We start from the raw sequence: 22,358 nt of genomic DNA on the forward strand, positions 1-22,358 counted from the left end.
TTCACAGACCATCCCTCAAGGTCATCTATGTTGGTACATGATTTAATCCATGGTACTGTTTTTCTGTGATTGTGACTGTCATTATGATACACAGCACACGGTGCACACAGTGAAATGTGTCCTCTGCTTTTAACCAGTCACCCTTGGTGAGCAGTGGACAGCCATGAAAGGTGTCCGGGGAGCAGTGTGTGGGGACAGTGCTTTGCTCAGTGGCACCTTGGTGGATCGGGACTCGAACCAGCAACCTTCTGATTACTGGGCCGCTTCCTTAACCACTAGGCCACCACTGCCCCATTCTATCGATATAGGCAATTAACAAAATGTCAACATGCATAACTTTTTCGACCAACTCTTAACCTTGAGACTATTTTACCTTTCATACATGGGTCATTTATTAGACGTCAGATACTCAACCTGTGTTAGTTATTCTGGGATCGTGTGTGCGCTACCAAACTGCAGATAGGACTCATGCTGTAATTCATATATTCTTATTGGCCAGCTAGTGAATCTGACATAGCAATCATCCCTACTTCTTATATAGTGCCATGAAATGAACTTCCACATAATACTGTATATTTGAAGCCTGACCCTGGTCTTGAGGACTTTTTTTTTTTTTCCCCATTATAATATAGTATCATCTTGTCTTCTTACATTAGCTTCATAGATTCTACTCATAGTAAAGTGGTCATTCATTATCAGTTGATGATATTTTGCATCCAAACGTTGTACTCTGCAGATTATTCAGCATTTTCTGTCTTTCTGCAGTTGGGGTTTAACCGTTTACTATGAGAGTGACAAACAGGAAAAGAGTGATCGGCAGCATTGGTAAGTATGCATGTGTCACAGTTACTGGTAGATATATTTCACATTTCCTGATTGTTGATAGGGACAGATTGTGACCACACCTCTTCTGATCTATTGGTAATACAGGGCTCCTCCTGTCAACTTTTACAAATATTTCATTTACACTTTCATGATCGCCAGTTGTAAAATAATGTTTATTTAAAATGGTACTACTATGAATATCTTCTTACATCCTTGATATTTGTGTGCTCTGTGTGTGCAGGTACCTGTGCTGTGATACTCAGAATGAGATGAGAGAGTGGTTTGCCACGTTTTTGAGCATCCAGGTACATACAGACTCATCACCACAGTCTTGGCTGAATTTTCTGCCGCCGCCTCCTTACTGGTGTAGGTTAACGCCTGCTTTGTTTCAGCACGAGGGCAGTCTGTGGCCTGCAGAGGGCTGTCGGATGCGTGTGAGTCGCTCGGTGATGGCAGACCCCCGCCTGGGTAACGTCTCCCTCATTCCCCTCCGTGGCAGTGAAAATGAGATGAGGAACAGTGTGGCTGCTTTCACCGCCGATCCGCTTGCTGTGAGTGTAGTTAACCAATCACCGGGTCAAATCAGTCAGCTACATGTACAGAGGCTCAGCCAGTTCCATCCACCTCTTTAAAACTAAATCCATTCATTTTCCTGATCTATGTCGGCATCCTACTTAAAATGCTACCGTTATTGGCACATCGGATTTCCTAAAAATGCTGTACCCAGATGGGAACTGAGCCTCTGGGGTGCGGGGATGCTCCTGTCCTGTCTAGATCAAGTTCAGTTTTGGTTGGAAGAGTATTAAAACTATTTAATGCCATCTCTGGACCAGGACAGAGCATCCCCGTCCCTTTTAGACCTGCCTTCAGATTTTCTGTCTGTTGTCTCCCTGTCTCAGGCTGAGTTTGCCAGAAACAGGGATCAAACACAGTCTGAGCCAGGTCCTCCCTTGATTTGAGTTTCCTAGCCCGGTTCCTAAGGACTCTGTCTGGATGCCGACCTTGTTATTTGAAGCCAAACAGAGTCCACAGGAGCAAGGGACAGGAACACTTGATGATCACTGATTTAATTGCAGCGTTGCTTTTTCGTTTTAGAAGCGCCACACATGATCCATTGCACCATTCACTTGTATCTTCTCTGAATGATAGTTCTGCATGCCTAGTTCTCTGGAGACACACTTTAGCTATCAGAATCAGGGTCTGCATCTTGTTTGATTTCACCAATTCACTCAACACTCATCAGAATGAATTCGTAAAATGTCCAGAAGTGAAGGGTGAGTTGAGTACTGCCGTGTTTAAATACATGCTTAATTGACTTTTCTCTGGATAAACATCAAAATTATTGACCATTAGTAAAGGACATGAAATAGGAGAAGCCTTGCAAATTCCAAATTTAAAAGATGTATCTTGTCTTGTCATATGTTCATTACGGTGTCAACACTGTCACACACACCTCCAGACAGAACAGGCTTTTAGATGGTAGGCAAATGGAAGTGAGGTATAAATGGAGCAAGACCTGGCACAAAACTCAATGAGAAACTCACACATGACTGTGTTGTTGTTGTTTGTATATGTTAATAAACCATTCATACGTTCATAACTTTGTGCTCAATCTCTCACAGCTCTTCAGAAACGTATGATGTCGGCTTAACAAACAGGTAAATTGGCTTATACTCACCGAAAATGTATAAATCAGAGAACCTTTTTAATCCCGAAAGAAATTGCTTAATTTTTTACTTGCTTAAATTAATTGCTTTAAATATACTTTTCAGCATAAACATTAAAACCACTGACCTAATATTATGCAGATTCCCCTTGTGCTATCCAAGGCATGGACTCCATATGACTTGAAAGTGTCATTTTTAGGGTTTAGCATGGCCACTCTGACCAGTCTTCAATTTTATGACCAGCAGTAGGTGTAGTAGTAGCCTATGAACCAGAAGACCACCAAGTCTCAGGTTCAACAGCTCTCACTACCACTGTGTCCTCACTACTCATGTGTCTCCAGGGGGACTGTCCCTGTCACTACTGAGTGTAAGACGCTCTGGATAAATGCGGTAAATGTAAATTTGTGAGGAATCAGACTAGATCTATCTAGGTCTATCCTTTGCTATCACCATGTGTGTCTATGAGCTTTGGGCACCCATAACCATGCAATCAGTTCACAACTTCCTTGGAGTTCCTAGTGACTAAGGAAATGGTCCCGTAATTGTAAGGTTTACGGTTCAAACCCCAAGCAGCAAAGGTGACACTGAGCAAAGCACCGTCCCAACACTGCTCCCTGGGCGCCTTTCATGGCTGCCCAGTGCTGACTAAGGTGATGGTTAAATGTTGTGAGCACCATCACTTTAACTTTTTCACTTTCCCTTACAAAGCAGGACCTTCTCACAAGGGTCTTTTTCCTTCTTCCAACAAATCAAATGGTGTTGTATATGTTTATATAAATGAGCTGCAGTCTGGTTAGAAGCTTTGTCTGACTGACCTGAATTATATAATTTAGGTTTGATTCCTGTGCCAATCAATCTATGATCCCACCCCCCACCAGGAAAGGACCACCCACAATACATCATACACACACTCAAAGGAACTATAGCCTGACTCAAAGAGAAGAGAGCAGTGACTGCCGAGACGGATGTTAGCTGGACTGTTGCTGTGTCATCAAATACTTCTAGCGATGACAATTTTATGACAACGTTTGAAAAAGTATTTCTAGTCTCTGTGTCTAAAGATTTTACAGTTTTTTTTTAATCTTCCACATTTGCTGTCACATATAAATCATGAACTTTATGAAGTCTGTGTGATTTTTTGGCACAAGTGAATAACTTCTAGATAATTCTAATGCTCCCTCTTTACTTTGTATGGATTTGGTGCTGGAAGTACGCTTTTAACTGAGCCTGGGATGGGTGGAGATTTCCACTGGCCTACTACACACCCGTAATCCTTAAATAAGTGTGCAGGCCTACACACAATTACTCCATTTACTCTGTTCAGTTAAGTTTAGGTTCTATGAATTGTGGTGAGTGAGTTTGTGTGTGTGTGTGTGTGTGTGTGTGTGTGTGTATGCGTATGTGTGTGTTGGAGGTTGTGGTGAGGTGGTGGTTGTGGTTATATTGCTGTATTTATGAATGACACAGATGTCCTCTATATTTAGAATGACAGACAATGCCTTCCTCAAGAATATGTGTCGCAGGTTGCCCTGAGTCAATTGTGTGTTTGTTTTTATAAATATTTTAAAAATGTAAACTTTTGGAAACTAATGTTAAGTTACCAGAGTTAAGTGTAGAATCAGGCATTTCTGATGTGTATAAAATATGTGGTATGTGCGCATGTTTTGTTGTGTATTTTTAATATCACTGTGTTGAATTGATTCCTTTGTACCTGTACAAATTATTATAAGTGAAATTATATTATTTCCACTCATATTGGTTTTAATACTGTTAAATTAAGATGTAATACATGTAATTACATGAACTAAATGTAAATCATCCTCCTGCCTTTTTCTTTCTGTGGTCTCAATAAGTCACTTTTTTCATAGGCAATAAGTATTATATGTAAAATAATATTTTATATGAATAAATATCACTTCAGTGTCCAAATGCAGTTTAGACAGTGGAGGGGGCGTTTCTGAGTGGATGTTTAAACTTCCAAAAAAACTTATTCAGGGTGATTAGTAGCCTAGTGAGTAACACACTCTCCTTTGAACCTGAAGACCACAAAGACCCAGGTTCAACGACCACTTTGTGTACCATTGTGTCCCTGAGCAAGGGACAAGTCGATCTAGATAAGGGGGTCTGGTAAATACATCAATATAAAAGTAAAAAAAAAAAGCAATTACTGTCTTATTTGGGCCTGTCCGAATGACAGACCATTTACTATTGTGCTAGGAATGGCAAAAAAGGACATGTCTTACATTCAAGGCTGCCACGCAAAGACCGTGAAACGTACAGAAACAACAGAGAGAATCATCTCCGCACAAGATGACATATTGTTTGTTTTGGTAGGTTGTAGGTTTGGTAGGTTGTTTCTGATGTCATGCCCCCGGTGCCTCCAATTTGGGGAAAACAAAGAGGGTGGGCGGTCCTGACGGCTGACACTTCACACGTTGCCGTCAGACAAAAGGCATGTAAAACAGAGGTGCCGAATCTTCACGCACAATCATCGACACAGGAATGTCACACCTCCCCCTGCAGACATCTGTTATGCAAGACAAAAAGCATGCTCCCGTGATGTCCATCCTTACAAAGTTTTCAGCTCCCTGTGACCAGCCGTAAAAGCTAGAGACACAGGAGTCGAGGTGAGGCCAAAGGCCTCCCCGAGACACACAATCTGACATATTGGATGTGTTGCTACCCCCAACAGGGGTTGAGGAAATCTGGAAAACAAGGAAAAAAGGAGACAGGAAGGGGACTACAGGACGGCCACAAACCGTGACCAAAACATTAAAAGTTTGAAAAAAATTGGTTTCTTAGAACTTGCGATGACACGTTTAAGCATACGTTTGACATATGGCTTGGCTCAGTTGGACTTACGGTTTGTGCGCAATTCCCCAAAAAGTGATTTCGGAACGCGTTAATTATCCTAGTTCAAAATTGGACTTTTTTTTTTTACTTTGTGTCCAAATGGTTTGACATACAAAAAAGTTTTTAATGTTGTCTCGTAGATCTCGATGTTTTGACATATGGTTTGTCTCTGTCTGATGTACGGATTATGCACAAAAAACAAAAACAAAAAAGTGTCAATGGGCAAAAAAAAATTTATTTATTATTATTTCAGCCTTTTTCGGCACTTAATGCGGGTCGTACGGAAGCACGCACACCGGCGTGCTACATATCAAAAATTAGTACTTTATTGTGTGAGGTGTGCTATTACTTTTATAAGCGATCGGAGTGGGCGTGGCCGAGCCATTAACGCTCAAACAGGGTTTTTTTTCCCATTGAAATGAATGCTAATTTTAGCACTGGTAGCATTGGTAAAATGGGGCCCCTTTTAAGTGGTACTGCTACTGTGTCATTGCCAGCAAAGGGGTCCTACAAGGGGTACTGATACAGCAGCAGCGCCAGCACTGTGATTCAATGGCATCTTAAACCAGCAGCTTCATTAGGATGCCAATCAACCACATTATGAAGCCCCTAGTCCTTTAGCCAGTTTATTAGGGACGCACTGTCCTTCTGCCACTTCATTATGGACACCCTAACCTTCGGCCGCTTTATTAGGGACGCCCGGCCTTCTGCTTCTTTATTAGGGACACCCTGTCCTTCCGCCGCTTTATTAGGTATGCCCCGTACTTCGGCCGCTTTAATAGGGACGTCCTGTCCTTCGACAGGTTTATTAGGGACGCCCTGTCCTACAGCCACTTTATTAGGGACGCCCAGTCCTTCGACCACTTTAGTAGGGACGCCCGGTACTTTGGCCGCTTTAATAGGGACGTCCTGTCCTTTGACAGGTTTATTAGGGACGCCCTGTCCTACAGCCACTTTATTAGGGACGCCCGGTCCTTCGACCACTTTAGTAGGGACGCAAAGGTCCTTCGACCACTTTAGTAGGAACGCAAAGGTCCTTCGGTAACTTTATTAGGGACGTCCTGTCTTTCTGCCACTTTATTAGGGACGCCGTGTCCTGCGGCCACTAACATGTTACTCCTTAAGGTAACATGCTATTTTTTTGACATTGTCCAAACGTCACCAAATTTAACATGACGCATCTTGGCCACGCCCTGTTAGCATTTTTTATGTTAGCATGCTAGCATTAGCATGCTAAAATGCAAATTTTTGAACATGCTCCAAACATCACCAAATTTAACGTGGCGCATCTTGGACACACCCTCTTACCGTTTTTGATGTTAACATGCTAATTTTAAAAAATGCTCCAAAGGCCACAAATTTATAGTGACGCATCTTGGCCACACCCTGTTAGCGTTTTTGATGTTATCATGCTAGCATTAGCATGCTAACATGCTAATTTTTAAACATGCTCAAAACGTCACCAAATTTAACATGACACATCTTGGACACGCCCTGTTTGCATTTTTGATATTAGCATGCTAGCATTAGCATGTTAACATGCAAATTTTTAAACATGCTTCAAACAACACCAAATTTAATGTGACTCACATTGGCCATGCCCTGTTAGCATTTTTGATGTTAGAATGCTACCACTAATATGCTACTATGCTATCTTTTCAACATGTTCTGTACGTCAACAAATCACTTCCTGCTCTATCACTTTAATGACTCTGCCGTGGGTTATGCCCACGCTCCTACGAAAAACGCCCATCAGGCCCATCAAAATTTCTCTTGGAATTTTGGTTTCTAGTTATTATTATTATTATTATTATAAGGTTTCCCTTCACATGCATTTTTCACATAGCCAACCTTGTGGGGTCAGTCAGCAGTAGGAGAGACATTTGATACATATGCTGTACATATATTAATAGTTTGTAGTTTCTTGTGTATTTTTATTTTGTTATTTTTGGCTACTACACATATAGGAAGCACATTTAAGATGGGATAAAACACATATACCTTATCAAAAAGGGTGCTTACAGATACATACTAGTATCTACAGTTAAAGTCAGATGCTTACATACACTGACAATCAACCAAGTAAAAAATTGTGTATCTTCTCAAATCTAAAATATTCTTGGGATGAATCTCCAAACGGCTGTATGTTCAACATCAAAGCACACCATGGGACTACACATGAACCAAAAGGGCGTAGCTTGCATACCAAAGAACACCAACATTGCCACTGGGCTTGGGAGCATCATGCTGTTGGAAAGCTTTGCAGCAGGACGGACTGGTGTAATATGATGAAAGCTTCTTCCACAAGGACAGGTGTCTGTGAGCAATAAGGCCTACTAAGCTATTCAGTAACAGTCCAACATTACAGTAAATTGAGATCAAAAGAGAAATCGGTCTCTGAACATTACTTCAAGCAAGCTGTTCACAGTCCTGTTCAAGTTCATTTAATATTTTGTCCTGCTATTTTGGCAAATTGAGGTTGGCCTCAGAAGCCTTTGCTCAGAAGCCTCTGCTCAGGGCAGTGGTGGCCTAGCAGTTAAGGAAGCGGCCCTGTAATCAGAAGGTTGCCGGTTCGAATCCCGATCCGTCAAGGTGCCACTGAGCAAAGCACCGTCCCCACACACTGCTCCACAGGCGCCTGTCATGGCTGCCCACTGCTCACTCGGGGTGATGGGTTAAATGCAGAGGACAAATTTCACTGTGTGTACCGTGTGCTGTGCTGCTGTGTATCACATGTGACAATCAGTTCACTTTATTATTATTAGGTATTCCAGCTCGCTCTGGTTTTCAGTAGTGTTCAGGGTATTGAGATGAATATGGCAAAACCTTGATTTTGTAGTCAGTTAACCATTGCAGGGTTGATGTGGATGTGATTCAGACATTATCCTGTTTCCTGGTAGAAGGCCTAGCGGTTAAGGAAGCGGCCCCGTAATCAGAATGTTGCCGGTTCGAATCCCGAGCTGCCAAGGTGAAACTGAGCACAGCACCGTCCCCACACACTGCTCCCCGGGCACCTGTCATGGCTGCTCACTGCTCACTGAGGGTGATGGGTTAAAAGCAGAGGACACATTTTGTTGTGTCACCATGTGCTGTGCTGTGCTGTGTACCACAGCCTGACATTTCATGGAATCGGCAGCATATTTGACAGTCGAGATAAAGGTTATTTTATTATTGCAATTTTTCATTTTGCACAAACACTTTAAATGTTTATTGCCAAAATGTTCTATTTTAATTTAATCAGACCATACCATGATTTCAGTCAAAACTTTAGTAATGTTTTAATGTTGTGTGCTCTTTTCCAGGCAAGTTTCAGGAAAAATAAATGTTTCAGTTACATAGTTTGTTACATTTCCAGGTCCCACCACCTTTTACAACTTTTATTTTCATGATGAGGTATTATTGTTCCTTTTACCTGTGTGGTATTTTTCACTGACCTTGTCTGACCCTTGCCAAAATGACATGAGGAATGATAGTAATATCTCTTCAGGTGTAAAATGTGATAATGTCTAATTTTATATCCAAAATATTATTTCCTATTTTATAAAATATTATTTTGTGTCTATGTACTATACTTTAGGATACCTGACTTTGAAAATTACTCCAATACATTATACAAAATGCTTTTGTTTTATTGTTACAAGTTGTGGTGACATTACTGCTCTATAGTTTCTTATGGGGCAGTGGTGGCCTAACGGGTAAGGAAACGTACTCGTAATCAGAAGGTTGTACGTTCGAATCCTGAACTGCCAAGGTGCCACCATCCCCACACTCCCTAAGCATTGGTCATGGCTGCTCACTGCTCCATAAGAAAGGGTGATGGGTTAAAAGCAGAGGACACATTTCATTGTGTCACCATGTGCTGTGCTTGCTTTGACAAAGTTCTGTGGATGTAGAATGAAACGTCTCTACATTAAAGAAAGAAAGTCCAGTTTCCATGACTCAACTTTCAGACAAATTCACCTGGATTACTTCATTCTCAATCCATGTCCAAATCCCCCCCCCCTGCTCCCTCCTAATATCATAATTAAGAAAAAAAAGGCTGTGAATGATGACAGCACAAATACACATACAAACTTTCATGTGTCAACTACACAAAACTCTACCAGGTGTACGCTCCAAAGTCACAGGTTCAAACCCCACTTACTACCATTATGTTTCTGAGCAAGACACACGTGTCTCCAGGGGGACTGTCCCTGTAACTACTGATTGTAAGGCGCTCTGGATAAGGGCGCATTAAATGCATTATTTTATTATTTCCAATAAGGTATTTTTATGTCAGTTATATGATTGAGGGCAAACCAATTATTGCACCCAGGCCAGGGTTTGAACCTGGAATATTCACCGGGAAGTGAATATGTTTCCAAGTTACACCACCGGGGTTTGGTTTTTTGGTTTGCCAATTCATACTGGTTCATAGAACAACCAGTAGTTAGACTAAATTTAACTGCCAAATTAAACCAATTACAAGTGAGATTTCAAATAGTAAAATAAATTATTTAATATATAATTGTGTGGGAAACCGGAGAACCCGGAGAAAAACCCACGTGAACACGGGCAGTGCACGCAAACTCCACACAGAAAGAAGCCAGGCCAGGTATATGCGAGGTCTGTGTGTGGACATGTGAGGAATAAGTGGTGTGTGTGTGAGGTTTGTGTGGATGCGTGAAGACTGTGTCATGTGTGTGGAGTTTGTGTGTGGACACGTGAGGAAAATATGGTGTGTGTGGGAGGTTTGTGTGTGGACATGTGAGGAAAATATGGTGTGTGTGCGAGGTCTGTGTGTGGACGTGTGAGGAATAAGTGGTGTGTGTGGGAGGTTTGTGTGGATGTGTGAAGACTGTGGTGTGTGTGGAATTTGTGTGTGGACGTGTGAGGAATAAGTGGTGTGTGTGAGAGGTCTGTGTGTGGACATGTGAGGAAAATATGGTGTGTGTGCGAGGTCTGTGTGTGGACGTGTGAGGAATTAGTGGTGTGTGAGAGGTTGTGTGTGGACGTGTGAGGAATAAGTGGTGTGTGAACATGTGAGGAATAAGTGTTGTGTGTGTGCAAGGTTTGTGTGTGGACAGGTGAGGACTATTTGGTGTGTGTATGAGGTCTGTATGTGTAAAGAATATGTTCGAGCTGTTCTTGATATATGACCTAGGGGGCGCCTCATACTAGAACCCAGTTTCTTTATATAAGGCAGCAGCACTGTACTACCGTGTCACCAGAAAAACACACATCAACATACAGGCATCATATTAATTATATTCAGTCCTGTCAAAACTAACTTACCTACTTACAGCCTCTGGGAAGCTGGTCACAGCAGTGACAGGCAGAGGCAATTTATTACTTATATTAAATTGAATAAACAAATAAATAAATAAACAATAGAACAGCGGTTAAAGTATTAAACCAAGCTTAACTTTTAAAAAAACTACTACAATACTTACAAGTGATAATAAAAAATAAATACATATAATGTGATTAAACTAAGTTTAAATACAGCAACAATACTAAAGTGCAACTTAAACTATGTATGTGGGTGTGCAAGACAATGTTTGTTTTTTCTAACAATTATGTGAAATTAAAACTGTCACAACGACAGGGCTGTGAATAAAACAAATAAAAATATTACTAACTCACTTAAAGAGAATGAAAAAATCCTGAGACGTCCTGGAACGCCATGGTGTTCTTCTGGTGTCCTCAAGATGGGGAAAAAACTCCAGGTCCTGCAAAACATGTAATATAAAACACATATTGTAAAAACATCTTACATTTGTAATGGATTAAAAAAGCCGAGGTCGTTTGGCTGGTGCCCTAACAGAGAACAGGGCATGATTCAGCTCTCCGATGTGGTGAGGATGATTTTTCCGCAAGTTCTCCCATCCAGGTGTCTCCACGATGTCAAAAATACAGCTGAAATAAAAAGGGAGAAAAAGGATGAAGCGTCTTGTCTATGAAAGATTTACACAGAACCATCTATCTTCTGAAACTAAGAAACAGTCCAGAGTAAATGAGCTGTGGGAGCGTCACCCACCTCTTGATGAAGGCGATGGCCTCTTTCTTCAGATGCGGGGTCAAGAGGAGGTCGGTGAAGATGAGGATGTCGACAGCGTTCTCCACCGTGAGACTCCGGCACAGAGCCTCCTCACACATCCTCTTCAGACGCTCCAGGAGATACTGGGAGATAGAAAAAGACATCTGAGACCCTGCTGACTGACTGAGTGTGTGTGTGTGTGGGCATTAACTACCATGTCGGCTGCTACAAGGAGCTCGGTGGCCATGTCCTGAAGGTTGGGTGCTTTGCCGGTGTAGATGAAGGTCACCAGCTCTTTCAGCACCTCCGGCTCCACCCCCTGGACCTCCACACGGTTCTAGAGGGGAAAACAGAGCTGAGATACGTTCGGTTCCAAACACTGGCAGTAAGAGATAAGCCAGAGTTTTGACCAAGGAGATCAAGGTTTTTGAATCTTTCTTTTCTGCTGTAACATGCAAAATATTTACAGTTCAAGCGCTAAGGACAGACAGAGGGAGAGAGGACAGAGACTTACTGTCCGACGCCCCTTCATGTCATGTGTGAACATGGCCCTGAAGACTGGACAGCGAGCTGCAGAGGGAGAGAAAGAGAAGGACCAATGTTAGATCGCCACTTCCACCAATCACTGTTGGTGTTTCTGCACATGTGAGAAAGGTACCTGCTAGGATGGCTTTGTGGGCCTGGATCTCTTGTCCTCCCACAACCAGAGAGCAGTCGGAGAGCAGGGACTGGTCCCACAGGTCCCCGAGCTCATCAGCCATGCTGCAGTCGGGCACCTTCACCTGCTGAATCTGGGTGTTCTCAGGACAACCCAACACATAGATCTACAACAAGCCAACAGAGCAGTTACTAATTTTGAATTTACGAGCAATAAACATGTATTGGAATTAAATTTATGTTTTTTTCATTCCGATATCCAAATTACAAAATGGATAAATAGCTATATTAGTCAATTAATGTGGAAATAGAGTATCAAATCAAAATGATTAAGAAAAATGAATAGTCAGATGCATCATAAAAATATTCGCAAGATTTATCATCAAAAAATAATTGTTTGGGACAGCCCTAGTGTGGTTATGCAGACAGAACTTACTTCACAGGTCAAGGTCAGGGTGTCATCCTGAAGAATTCCCGCTTCCACGGCCATGATGTCATCCTCTCTGGCGAAGTTGGGGAATCCGAAGGCAAAACCTTCCATCAGGGACTCAGCTTTGCCCATGTCTGCAGAGCAAAAGCACACAAATAGGCTATGTAAGTTCAGAAAGTGAGGGAACACACACACACACACACTTGGTGTTCCTCACTGTTTTGACGGACTCACCTCTGGATATGGCCTCTTCTCCCTCCCGCTGTTCAGAATGGCCATCCTGCCCTTGAAACGGACACCTGTCTCTGGACCACTGACCAGATGAAAGTAGAAAGACAACCTCTGGAATTCCACACCATTCGTGCACAAGAACAGGGACCTGAGAAGACAGAGATAATAGAAATGCATTGTGAGAAAGACGCCACCTAGAGCCAGAGCCTCGAGCAGCAGTCCAGCACTGAGAGCCTCCGGGACGCCACACCTACCATTTCAACTGTTCTCGGCTGTTGGTGAAGATACTGCTCTCCAAAGAGCAGTCTGCAAAGCTGAAGTTAGTGATGGACCAGGTCAATGAAAACCTTTCAGCTTTGCACTGTGTGAAGCAGCGGATGCTGGTCATCTCCACTGCTGGATCAGGAATCCCTATTCTCTGGAAATCTCTTCTTTTCTTCTCTTCTCTTCTCTCTGGAACCTTTCGTCTCTAATCAACCTCGTCTCTCTGGAATCTCTGAAATATCTAATTAAATAAAAAGATAGAGACAATGAAGTGAAGATAATGAAGAATTTTGTACATAAAGAGACATATTTGAATATTTGCACAGGACAAGACTGGATAACAGTGATGATGAGGTCATATTTAGCCTGATATTCAAGCGCAAACAGGTTTATAAAGCGATCTCTGTTCAACATCTCAACATGCAACCAGAGAGGGAGAAAACCACGTGACTAAAGAACAGAAAGATGAATTTGTAGTGAAATTATATCTAGAAACGTCGAATTCCCCTTCCTTAGCAGTAAAAGTAAACGGTAAACACAGCAAACTACAGTCACACAACCAGACTATGAAGAGTAAATGTTTTTATTCCATGTGCTGCTCACTCACCACACAGAGTACTTTCTCTGTCTTTTTTAAAACTGTGAAGGTATGGAATATATGGAAATGAACCGTGAATTCGCAGAACTATGTAAATAAATGACGCCATTTGCGTGGATATTCCTATGAGAGTCGGTACAAAGCTAAACTGCTGTCGGGTGGATAAATGGCAGACTGCTGCAGTATTTTATCTGTAAATCATGGCAGCTACAAAGTTTCTACTTCTACTCACCGCATACGCTGCTTCTTGCTTTCAGTTCTGACTTAATATTAAAAATCCGCATTTCATAATAAACTCCGTCACCATGACAACGACGCCGCGTGCAGCGCAGCGCCGATTCTAATATTTAAGGTAGACTGAAACTTTTTTATTATTAGACAGGATAGAAGCGGTTTTCTTCATGATGCCATTTATTCAGAAAAATGGAGCTCACCCGACCTCAATCACTTACTTCTGTACAGGTGGACGTAACGCAGACTGAATGCAATTTCATTAAAAACGCTGTTCTTGCCGCGGGATTCAGCGCTAAAATAGTAGGCGCGATCAACGCAAGTGCTGTGCAAACCCCCCTCACCACCTCAGCATGTACACGACAAAAAAAGGAGAAATTAGGAGAAAATATGCCACGAGCCTGAAGGTGGCGTCTGATTGGAATTGTCCGGTCCACCTTAAAAAAACTCCCAGCAGCCAGTAGAGCAAATTGAGGCTCGATCCTTCCATTTCCCAGGGTCCAGATTTAATACTGCAAAACGTCTAGAAACTCTGACAGCAGCACCTACTGACATAGAATACAGGTTAATGTGGAAAATTACTGTGGCATTTTTAATTATGACCCCTTACAATAAATACATGCTTGTTTCCTCCACGTTTCATTATGTGACAGATTGTTCATTTCTGACATCAGGGTCTGATACTGAATACCAGAATACAGATTATTGTGGAATTCTTACTTCTCTTTGTCTGCAGTCTCGTGGAACTCAAAAGTGTTGGAAGACTTCGATGTCCAGGGGAGCCGCTGCTGTAAGAAGCAGCACAACTTTCCTGGTGCCCGGCTTGTTATCCATTCCTGTGGCAGCCACGTACAACTCAAACTCATTCAAAGAGTCATTCGGATCCGGTTTCCACAAACCAGAAAGCACCGGGAGCCACAAATTCATTTTGACATGTAAAATGCTGCCGAACTGCGTTGTTTTAGTAGCACGGATACGAGTATAGAAGCCGATAATGTGAGAGAATTTTTGTTATCCAGACAAGTCTCAAAACCCAGCCGGACGTGTTCGGGGAAAAGGCCAGATCTCGTCACTTAGCGGCGTTACGGCGGGTCGTTCTACACCACAACATAAAAAGGGACACGAACACAAAAGGGGGAGGGTTCACTGCGGTGCTATGCTAACTGTACATGCTAACATACTTATCAAGTAGAAGTTAACTTATACTAATCATTAAGCACCTAATACTAGGGGTGCACCGATACTACTTTTTTAGAAAACGAGTACGAGTACTTGCATTTCAGTATCGAGTCGCCGATACAGAGTACTTAATAAAAACTTTATTTAAATTTACAGGTAACAGCTTTAGTCATATAACAAGGGACTAGTTTGTAATTAAGAACATTTATTTAAAATGAAAAGCATGTTGTATGCAACATATTACAGAATAAATAATTATATAAAATAAATTAAACAGTGACAGTGCAACTCTTGTCTTTCCACTGGGAGGTTATGCTAATTAATGTGCTATCGAGGCATCCCTACCTAATACAGTGGATCCGGAAAATATTAACAGTACAGTTTCTCAGTTCATATTTTTTTATACATTTGCCTAAACCTCAACTTTTCCATGTTGTTATTATGGGGAAAAAACATTCTGGGGAAAAAAATATTGAATCCTTTTTGGAATAAGGCTGTAACAGAACAAAATTCTGGGGAAAAAAATATTGAATCCATTTTGGAATAAGGCTGTAACAGAACAAAATTCTGGGGAAAAAAATATTGAATCCATTTTGGAATAAGGCTGTAACAGAACAAAATATTATAACAATACTTTCTGGATGTACTGTACTGCAAGCACTGTGAGGTTTCACACCAAGAGGTTTCAGATTTTGAAACTCTAATCGAACAAACCGATTAAAAACTGGTGGCCATGGCCCGGCGGGGTAGTGGCCATGACTCATATTTTGAGTCACAAAAAAAAAATGCATTTTATTGTTACAAAAGCACAATAACCTTTATTTATCAAACTCTAATTAAGAAATATTTCCCTCTAGGTACACATGTGAATTTGACCTTGACTCTTACCACCAGGTCTTCAAAATAGATTATTTTTAAAAATAAAGTAGGCTGGTTTTTAAATGTATAGGCTTATTACTTTTACTAGTATACTTCTTTTATTTTTGTGGGATTTATCAAAATCCACTTCTTTTGGACAGGGATTATGAGATCTTTTGTATTGATTCTCATTTTGTCGCCTGTCCAGATCATGACTGTGTCAACTCTTCGTATTGAAGTCGTAGAGGACCATAACTGCAATACAGTTCAAATAATCAATCAATTTTATTTAAAAAGCACTTTAAAAAAACAACAATCCACTAAAGTGCTGTACAGAATTTAATTCAAAGCAAAGTTAAAATCACATAGGATACAATTCCAGTTAATAAACTAGGTAAAACAGGACCTAAAATATCTAAACAAATTATTAAAATAATAATAGTAATATCAGTTATAATAATAATAGTTTTAAAAGAACTCTTGAAAAACAGGAAGTAAATCTACTAAATATGGGATTAGGAAACCAAGGTCAGCAGTGACATTATTATCATTCATACACTTGAGGTTTGACCACAAATTCTTGATTGGATTAAGGTCCGGGGAGTTTCCTGGCAATGGACCCAAAACATTTTGTTCCACTTTGGCCTTATGATACGGCGCTCCATCATGCTGGAAAAGGCATTATTCTACTTCACCAAACTGTTCTTGGATGGTTGGGATACGTTGCTGTCGGAGGTACCATTCTTTATTCATGGCTGTGTTTTTATGCAAAATGGTGAGTGAACCCACTCCCTTGGATGAGAAGCAGCCCCACACATGAATGGTCTCAGGATGCTTTACCGTTGGCACGTGACAGCAATACATTTTTCTAGATGCCCCAAACCATCGGAAAGGGGCTTCATCAGAGAAAATTTCTTTACCACAGTCCTCAGCAGTCCAATCCCTATATTTTTTGCAGAATATTACATGTCATTTATGTTTTTCTTGGTAATAAGTGGCTTCTTTGCTGCCCTTCTTGACACCAGGCCATCCTAGCAAAGTCTTGGCCTCACTGTGCGTGTAGATGGACTCACATTTTATGTCTATGTGATAATTGGTTGGTTTTAGTGCAATCTTAGTAGCAGCAACATCCTTGCCTGTGAAGCCTTTTTTATGAAATGCAATGATGACTGCACATGTTTCCTTTCAGGTAACCATGGTTAACAGAGGAAGAACAATGATATCAGCATGACAGAATGATCTCCAGCCTTGTGCTCATTAACACTCACTTGTGTTAACGAGAGGTTCTTCGAAATGATCTCAGCAGGTCGTTTTGTGGCACCTTTAGTTCTCAGTCCTTTTTTCTTTTCGGCTGTTGCTCCTCCTTCCAGTCCTCCACACACTTTCAGTGTGGCACACATGCGATGCAAGTTTGACTGGTGTCCATAATCTTTGGTTGTCCACACATGCTGCAGGTGTACAATAATGGTTTTCCAAGGCAGCAGGTCAGGTACATAATTGCATGTTGCTGATAATTGCATGTTACATGTAGTAATATTAATACTGGGGTCAAGAGTTCCTGTATGCCAGTTTTAACGGGGGGGAACCATATATTCTGGGTACCAGGAAATATTGTTCTCCTCTATTATTCAGGCTAAGAAGTATGGCAGATGTCTGAAAATCACCCAGGTACATAATTACATGTTGCTGATGTAGTATTGGTGGAGGGGCAATGGTGGCCTAGCGGTTAAGGAAGTGGCCCCGTAAACAGAAGGTTGCCGGTTCGAATCCCGATCCCGGTGCCACTGAGCAAAGCACCGTCCCCACACACTGCTCCCCGGGCTCTTGTCATGGCTGCCCACTGCTCAAAGACTGTGTGCTGTGCTGCTGTGTATCACATGTGACAATAACTTCACTTAGAATATCCTGGGTACCTTGACAAAAATGCTCCCCCTAACTGTTAGGTAGGGTGACCAGACGTCAGATAAGAAAAGATTATCAAGTTGGTAATTTACATTGTCATGGCAGAAAATGACAGTACAAGAGCAGCAAAACATAAATATCATAGAAAATATGCCAACTATGTAATATCAGAAGTTCACTATACAATAAATAGTCTGAGAAAACAGTGGATGAGCGTATTCAAAAAATCTGTATATACATACAATATATTGGTGTGTGTACATGTAACATATCTAGTTAAGTGGATGGAGAAGTGTGTGTGTGTGTGTATTGGTGTGTGTACATGTAACATATCTAGTTTAGTGGATGGAGAATGGTGTGTGTGCACCATTCTCCATCCACACACACACACACATATATATATATATATACACACGCACACACACACCGTTCTCCATCCACTAAACTAGATATGTTACATGTGGGTGGAGAATGGTGTGTGTGTGTGTGTGTGTGTGTATATATGTGTGTTGGTGTGTGTGTGTGTGTCTATATATATATATATATATATATATATATATATATAGACACACACACACACACACACACACACGCACATCATTCTCCATCCACTAAACTAGATATGTTACATGTCTGGAAATCACTCAGGTACATAATTTCATGTGAATACAGGATACAGAATACACTCATAATATACATATCTACTCTGGTGACTACATATCCTGTCCGGTGACTTCAATCGTTTCAAATAAACCCTAAATTGCTCCGGGGGGGGGGACTGTCCCTGTAACTACTGATTGTAAGTCGCTCTGGTTAAGGGCGTCTGATAAATGCCGTAAATGTAAAACGTAGATAGACCTGCATTCCTGGGTAAGGCATTTAAGAGATTTTTCAAGGGAAATTCAATTAGCACTCTCTTTCCTGCCCCTTACTCAACCATCACTCTCTTTGCACCATTACTCTCTTTCCATGTCTTTTCCTCTCTGTCTGTCAAGCACATGCATACATGTGTGGGCATTAATGCAAGTCCATGTCTAGAAGCTGCATTTTTCCGTAGCCACCTCTAACACCACCACATTTCCCTGTTGTGTTTGCTATGAAAATTACTTAACCAGTCTAATTGGTATATTGCCCCTCTGCGGATCTTCACATATTCCCAGAGTCATGGACACATTGGTCCAGTTCATATGGACATTTTGTACCAAGGAACAGAATAAAACACAATAAATTTTCACTATAAATCCTTTTTTAACCCAAAATAAGCACAAACAAATGTATAGTCTGTTTAACTTTCTTTACTTCCTTTTTCTTTTACTATTATACAATGTTCCAGTGTTTATGCAAGTGCACTTTCCAGAGGAGCATCTTTTCACATTGGTGCATTTTATGACACAGCATTCCATGATTGCCAGGCAAACTGGCCTTCTGCTGCCCACCCTCAGTGCTTTAAAAGAGATGCAACTTGGACTCCGTCACAACCAACACCCTGCAGCAGAGACCAAGGACCTCCAAAAGTTAGCAGGAGCCTGAATCATAATGAGGTTCTGTAGGATCCACAGCTCCCTGGCCCTGGTGGCTCTGTCCTTGGTCTTGTTCAACCACAGTGCCTCCTCTCAGCCTGACCTGGATCTCCGGTACCACAGATTCCTGCAGAGAGCACGCACCGCTGGACTGGCGACTCAGGTGAGAGAGGTCACCATGTGAAAAAAAAATAATTACAGAACGTGCTGAATTGTTTATTCTGAAACATAGTCTGAATGGATGTAGGATGAATATTTCTAAATATTATGTGGTGAAATGTGTCTGTTCTCCCTTTAATAGGAGTGGAATAAGCGAGCAGTGGAGCACCTGCTTTCACAGTTGTCTCTGCCTGAGGGCGAGTCTCAGGAGAGTGAGGTATCTGCACTGGGGGACAAGGAGGACGTTCGCATGGACTTGCAACGTTCCATAGACTCCAACAGCACACCAGCCAAAGACCGTAAAGCTGGATGCATGAACTTCTACTGGAAGGGACGCACTTCCTGCTGAGGTCACACCTGACCTCTAAAATGGTTTTCAGTCAGATATGCCATCCCCTAATCTAAAATACGTCAAAATCATATCCTGGCTGTGTTGCCTCTAATTTCCTAATTACTAGAATTTAACAAATGAAAATGTAATAATGTAATTACAAAATAAAAGAAAGATTGAATCTTTACTTTGGTTGTATTTTGTGTACACAGATGTGCCACTCTAAATATCTATATGGGGTAAAGTATATTATCATATGAATATCACCTTAATCTCCATTACCTTATTCTCCTTTACCATCATGTGTACAGTGAACAAAGCTCTTTTTCAGTACCTGTACTTGGGTCTTCTGGTCCAGTTACTACACCAGTTACTTATTAATTCATTCATTAATTTCTGAGTATGTGTCTATCTAAATGTATATTGTGATATTTGATACTGTACTATAGCTAGGGTACACACAATAAAGACATTCCACTTGGGATCTAAAGGAAGTGGCTGGAGAACCCGAAGTTTGGTGTAGTCATGTGGACATCTTGTGTAGAGGTGCCTGGATTTATTGCTTTCCTTTCCTTGGAACTGTACCCTATGGGGAATGCGTTTATGGGAAATCATAAAAGAATAAATAGAAACACAGTGCTAGGAGTCATAAGGGTTTAAGTTGCCTTCTTCACATCTTAGATTAATTTCTAGGTCTTTGAGAGATAAATGAGTTGAAAGTTTCCATAAAATCAGCATTCTCACACACTTGAAGAACTTGACATTTTTTTCTTCATACGTAAAAGACAATTTATTGAATGTGCAGAGCTAATGAAAAGCACAGCACTGCATTATTGTGGTTTCATGTGGATAATATCAATGCTTCTATATCTTAGGGTTAGCTGGTGTAACTGGTGTTCAGTTGTTGTTAGGCTGTCCTAGTTAGGGTACCAGGCCACTATTACACTAGTGTACACCATAACTACGTATTTCTGTACCAGTTTCGCCACTGTTCTCTCTGAGGCACTGAATCAAGCACCCAGACCACCTCCAGAGAGACCACCAGAGAGGTTCAGGTGTGGACATGGACCTTTTTCTCCATGTGAGTTTTCTAGAGAGTTGTCCCTCGTGTCCAGAGAGGGTCTAAGTATGAGGGGTGACACCTGTAGCCCATTGAAACATACTGCTTGTAATGTGGGGCTATAAAAATAAATTGTTGTTGTAGTTGTGGTAATACAGGTGTGATGACAAACTGTAGGTGCCAGAGTTGTTTTATTATCATTTTAATTGAGGAGATATTTTTAATAACCATTTTTCGATGAAGTTCAATACACTTCTCTCGCTGGCTTTTTATGCTCTTTTATCATTGTATGTACCCCAGTCAATCTGGAAGCCTCCTTTACACTCCGGTCACCTAAAAAAAAGCAGATTTTAAATAGGAAACGTGATTCACAATTATCAATTAATTCCTTGCTATTTTTTTCGATGAAATGAAGCTACTTCAGCAAAAAAGGGGTTTTATGTTGCGTTTTACAGTGTATCCCCAGTTGGTGGCAGCATGGAGTCATGACAGAAAGTGGTGAGCTGCATTTTGCCCACGTTCTCTCTCCCTACTATTAAAGGTGTCTGCTATAGTGGATTAGTGGATATAGTGGATGTGAATAATAACAAACTAAACATGGGTTCCTCACTGTAAATTTCACACACTCTACAGTTTCGTACTCCTATTTACCATCATACACTACATATTTCTGACCATCAGGAAATGCCACTGGTTATTATTTGAGTGGTGCAGCCTTCTTTAGTACAGTGACTGCTGTAGTGACAGTTTCACTCTGTTCCATGTAGCACATCACTGTCACTAATGATCTGGAATCTGACCACTGATGAAAAAAAAAAACTCATTATAATTAGGTGAATACCGTATGCCACGAAATGAAAGTGATGTGATTGTCATACACAGCAGCACAGCACACGGTGCACACAGTGAAATTTGCCCTCTGCATTTACATTTTTACATTTACAGCATTTATTAGACGCCCTTATCCAGAGCGACTTACAATCAGTAGTTACAGGGACAGTGTCCCTGGAGCAACTCAGGGTTAAGTGTCTTGCTCAGGGACACAATGGTAGTGGGTGGGATTTGAACCCGGGTCTTCCAGTTCATAGGCGAGTGTGTTACCCACTAGGCTACTACCATATAGTGGATGTGAATAATAACAAACTAAACATGGGTTCCTCACTGTAAATTTCACACGCACTACAGTTTATACTCCTATTTACCATCATACACTACATATTTCTGACCATCAGAAAATGCCACTGGTTATTATTTGAGTGGTGCAGCCTTCTTTAGTACAGTGACTGCTGTAGTGATGGTTTCACTCTGTTCCATGTAGCACATCACTGTTGCTAATGATCTGGAATCTGACCACTGATGAAAAATAAAACTCATTATAATTAGGTGAATACCGTATGCCACGAAATGAAAGTGAAGTGATTGTCATACACTGCAGCACAGCCCACAGTGACACAACAAAATTTGTCCTCTGCTTTTAACCCATCACCCTTGACAGGCGCCCGGGGAGCAGTGAGTGGGGGACGGTGCTTTGCTCAGTGGCACCTCAGTGGCACCTTGGCTGATTGGGATTCGAA

At 41.3% G+C, this 22,358-nt stretch overlaps 3 protein-coding genes across 8 annotated transcripts in view; 2 read left to right on the top strand and 1 right to left on the bottom strand.

The window, feature by feature from the left end:
- Positions 1–4,310, top strand: part of arap1 (ArfGAP with RhoGAP domain, ankyrin repeat and PH domain 1) — a 40,489-nt gene extending 36,179 nt beyond the window's left edge. For 3 of the 6 annotated variants that reach the window (XM_028961794.1, XM_028961796.1, XM_028961800.1), the window contains 5 exons: positions 766–825; positions 1,067–1,130; positions 1,218–1,376; positions 2,448–2,483; positions 3,326–4,310. In XM_028961794.1, the coding sequence (XP_028817627.1) occupies positions 766–825; positions 1,067–1,130; positions 1,218–1,376; positions 2,448–2,465 (301 nt within the window). In that variant the 3' untranslated portion in view covers positions 2,466–2,483; positions 3,326–4,310. The remainder of the gene's footprint in view (positions 1–765; positions 826–1,066; positions 1,131–1,217; positions 1,377–2,447; positions 2,484–3,325) is intronic. The other 3 variants (XM_028961795.1, XM_028961797.1, XM_028961798.1) reach the window with 3 other exon arrangements.
- Positions 4,311–11,113: 6,803 nt separating this feature from the next.
- Positions 11,114–13,070, bottom strand: LOC114769597 (speckle-type POZ protein-like). Its single transcript, XM_028962785.1, has 8 exons — positions 12,937–13,070; positions 12,682–12,830; positions 12,458–12,585; positions 12,023–12,188; positions 11,879–11,934; positions 11,579–11,701; positions 11,365–11,507; positions 11,114–11,243 (listed from the first exon to the last, which is right to left on the bottom strand). Exons 1-8 carry the CDS (start codon positions 13,068–13,070, stop codon positions 11,114–11,116), a joined length of 1,029 nt encoding a protein of 342 aa, XP_028818618.1.
- Positions 13,071–18,315: 5,245 nt separating this feature from the next.
- LOC114769460 (somatostatin-2-like) lies at positions 18,316–19,938 on the top strand. The gene is made up of 2 exons (XM_028962490.1): positions 18,316–19,397; positions 19,536–19,938. Exons 1-2 carry the CDS (start codon positions 19,251–19,253, stop codon positions 19,740–19,742), a joined length of 354 nt encoding a protein of 117 aa, XP_028818323.1. The 5' UTR covers positions 18,316–19,250; the 3' UTR covers positions 19,743–19,938.
- Positions 19,939–22,358: the final 2,420 nt, after the last annotated feature.

This window comes from Denticeps clupeoides, chromosome 19, assembly GCF_900700375.1.
Source record: "Denticeps clupeoides chromosome 19, fDenClu1.1, whole genome shotgun sequence".
Taxonomy (NCBI): Eukaryota; Metazoa; Chordata; class Actinopteri; order Clupeiformes; family Denticipitidae; genus Denticeps; species Denticeps clupeoides.

Bases quoted from the DNA above. Each gene is read 5' to 3' on its own strand.
- LOC114769597 (XM_028962785.1), bottom strand. From the start codon at position 13,070: ATGACCAGCATCCGCTGCTTCACACAGTGCAAAGCTGAAAGGTTTTCA. The intron at 11,508-11,578 runs GTAGTTAATGCC...TCTATCTCCCAG, and splicing joins TCCTTGTAGCAGCCGACATG to TATCTCCTGGAGCGTCTGAA. The intron at 11,244-11,364 runs GTGGGTGACGCT...TTTTTATTTCAG, and splicing joins GCCATCGCCTTCATCAAGAG to CTGTATTTTTGACATCGTGG.
- LOC114769460 (XM_028962490.1), top strand. From the start codon at position 19,251: ATGAGGTTCTGTAGGATCCACAGCTCCCTGGCCCTGGTGGCTCTGTCC. The intron at 19,398-19,535 runs GTGAGAGAGGTC...TCCCTTTAATAG, and splicing joins CCGCTGGACTGGCGACTCAG to GAGTGGAATAAGCGAGCAGT.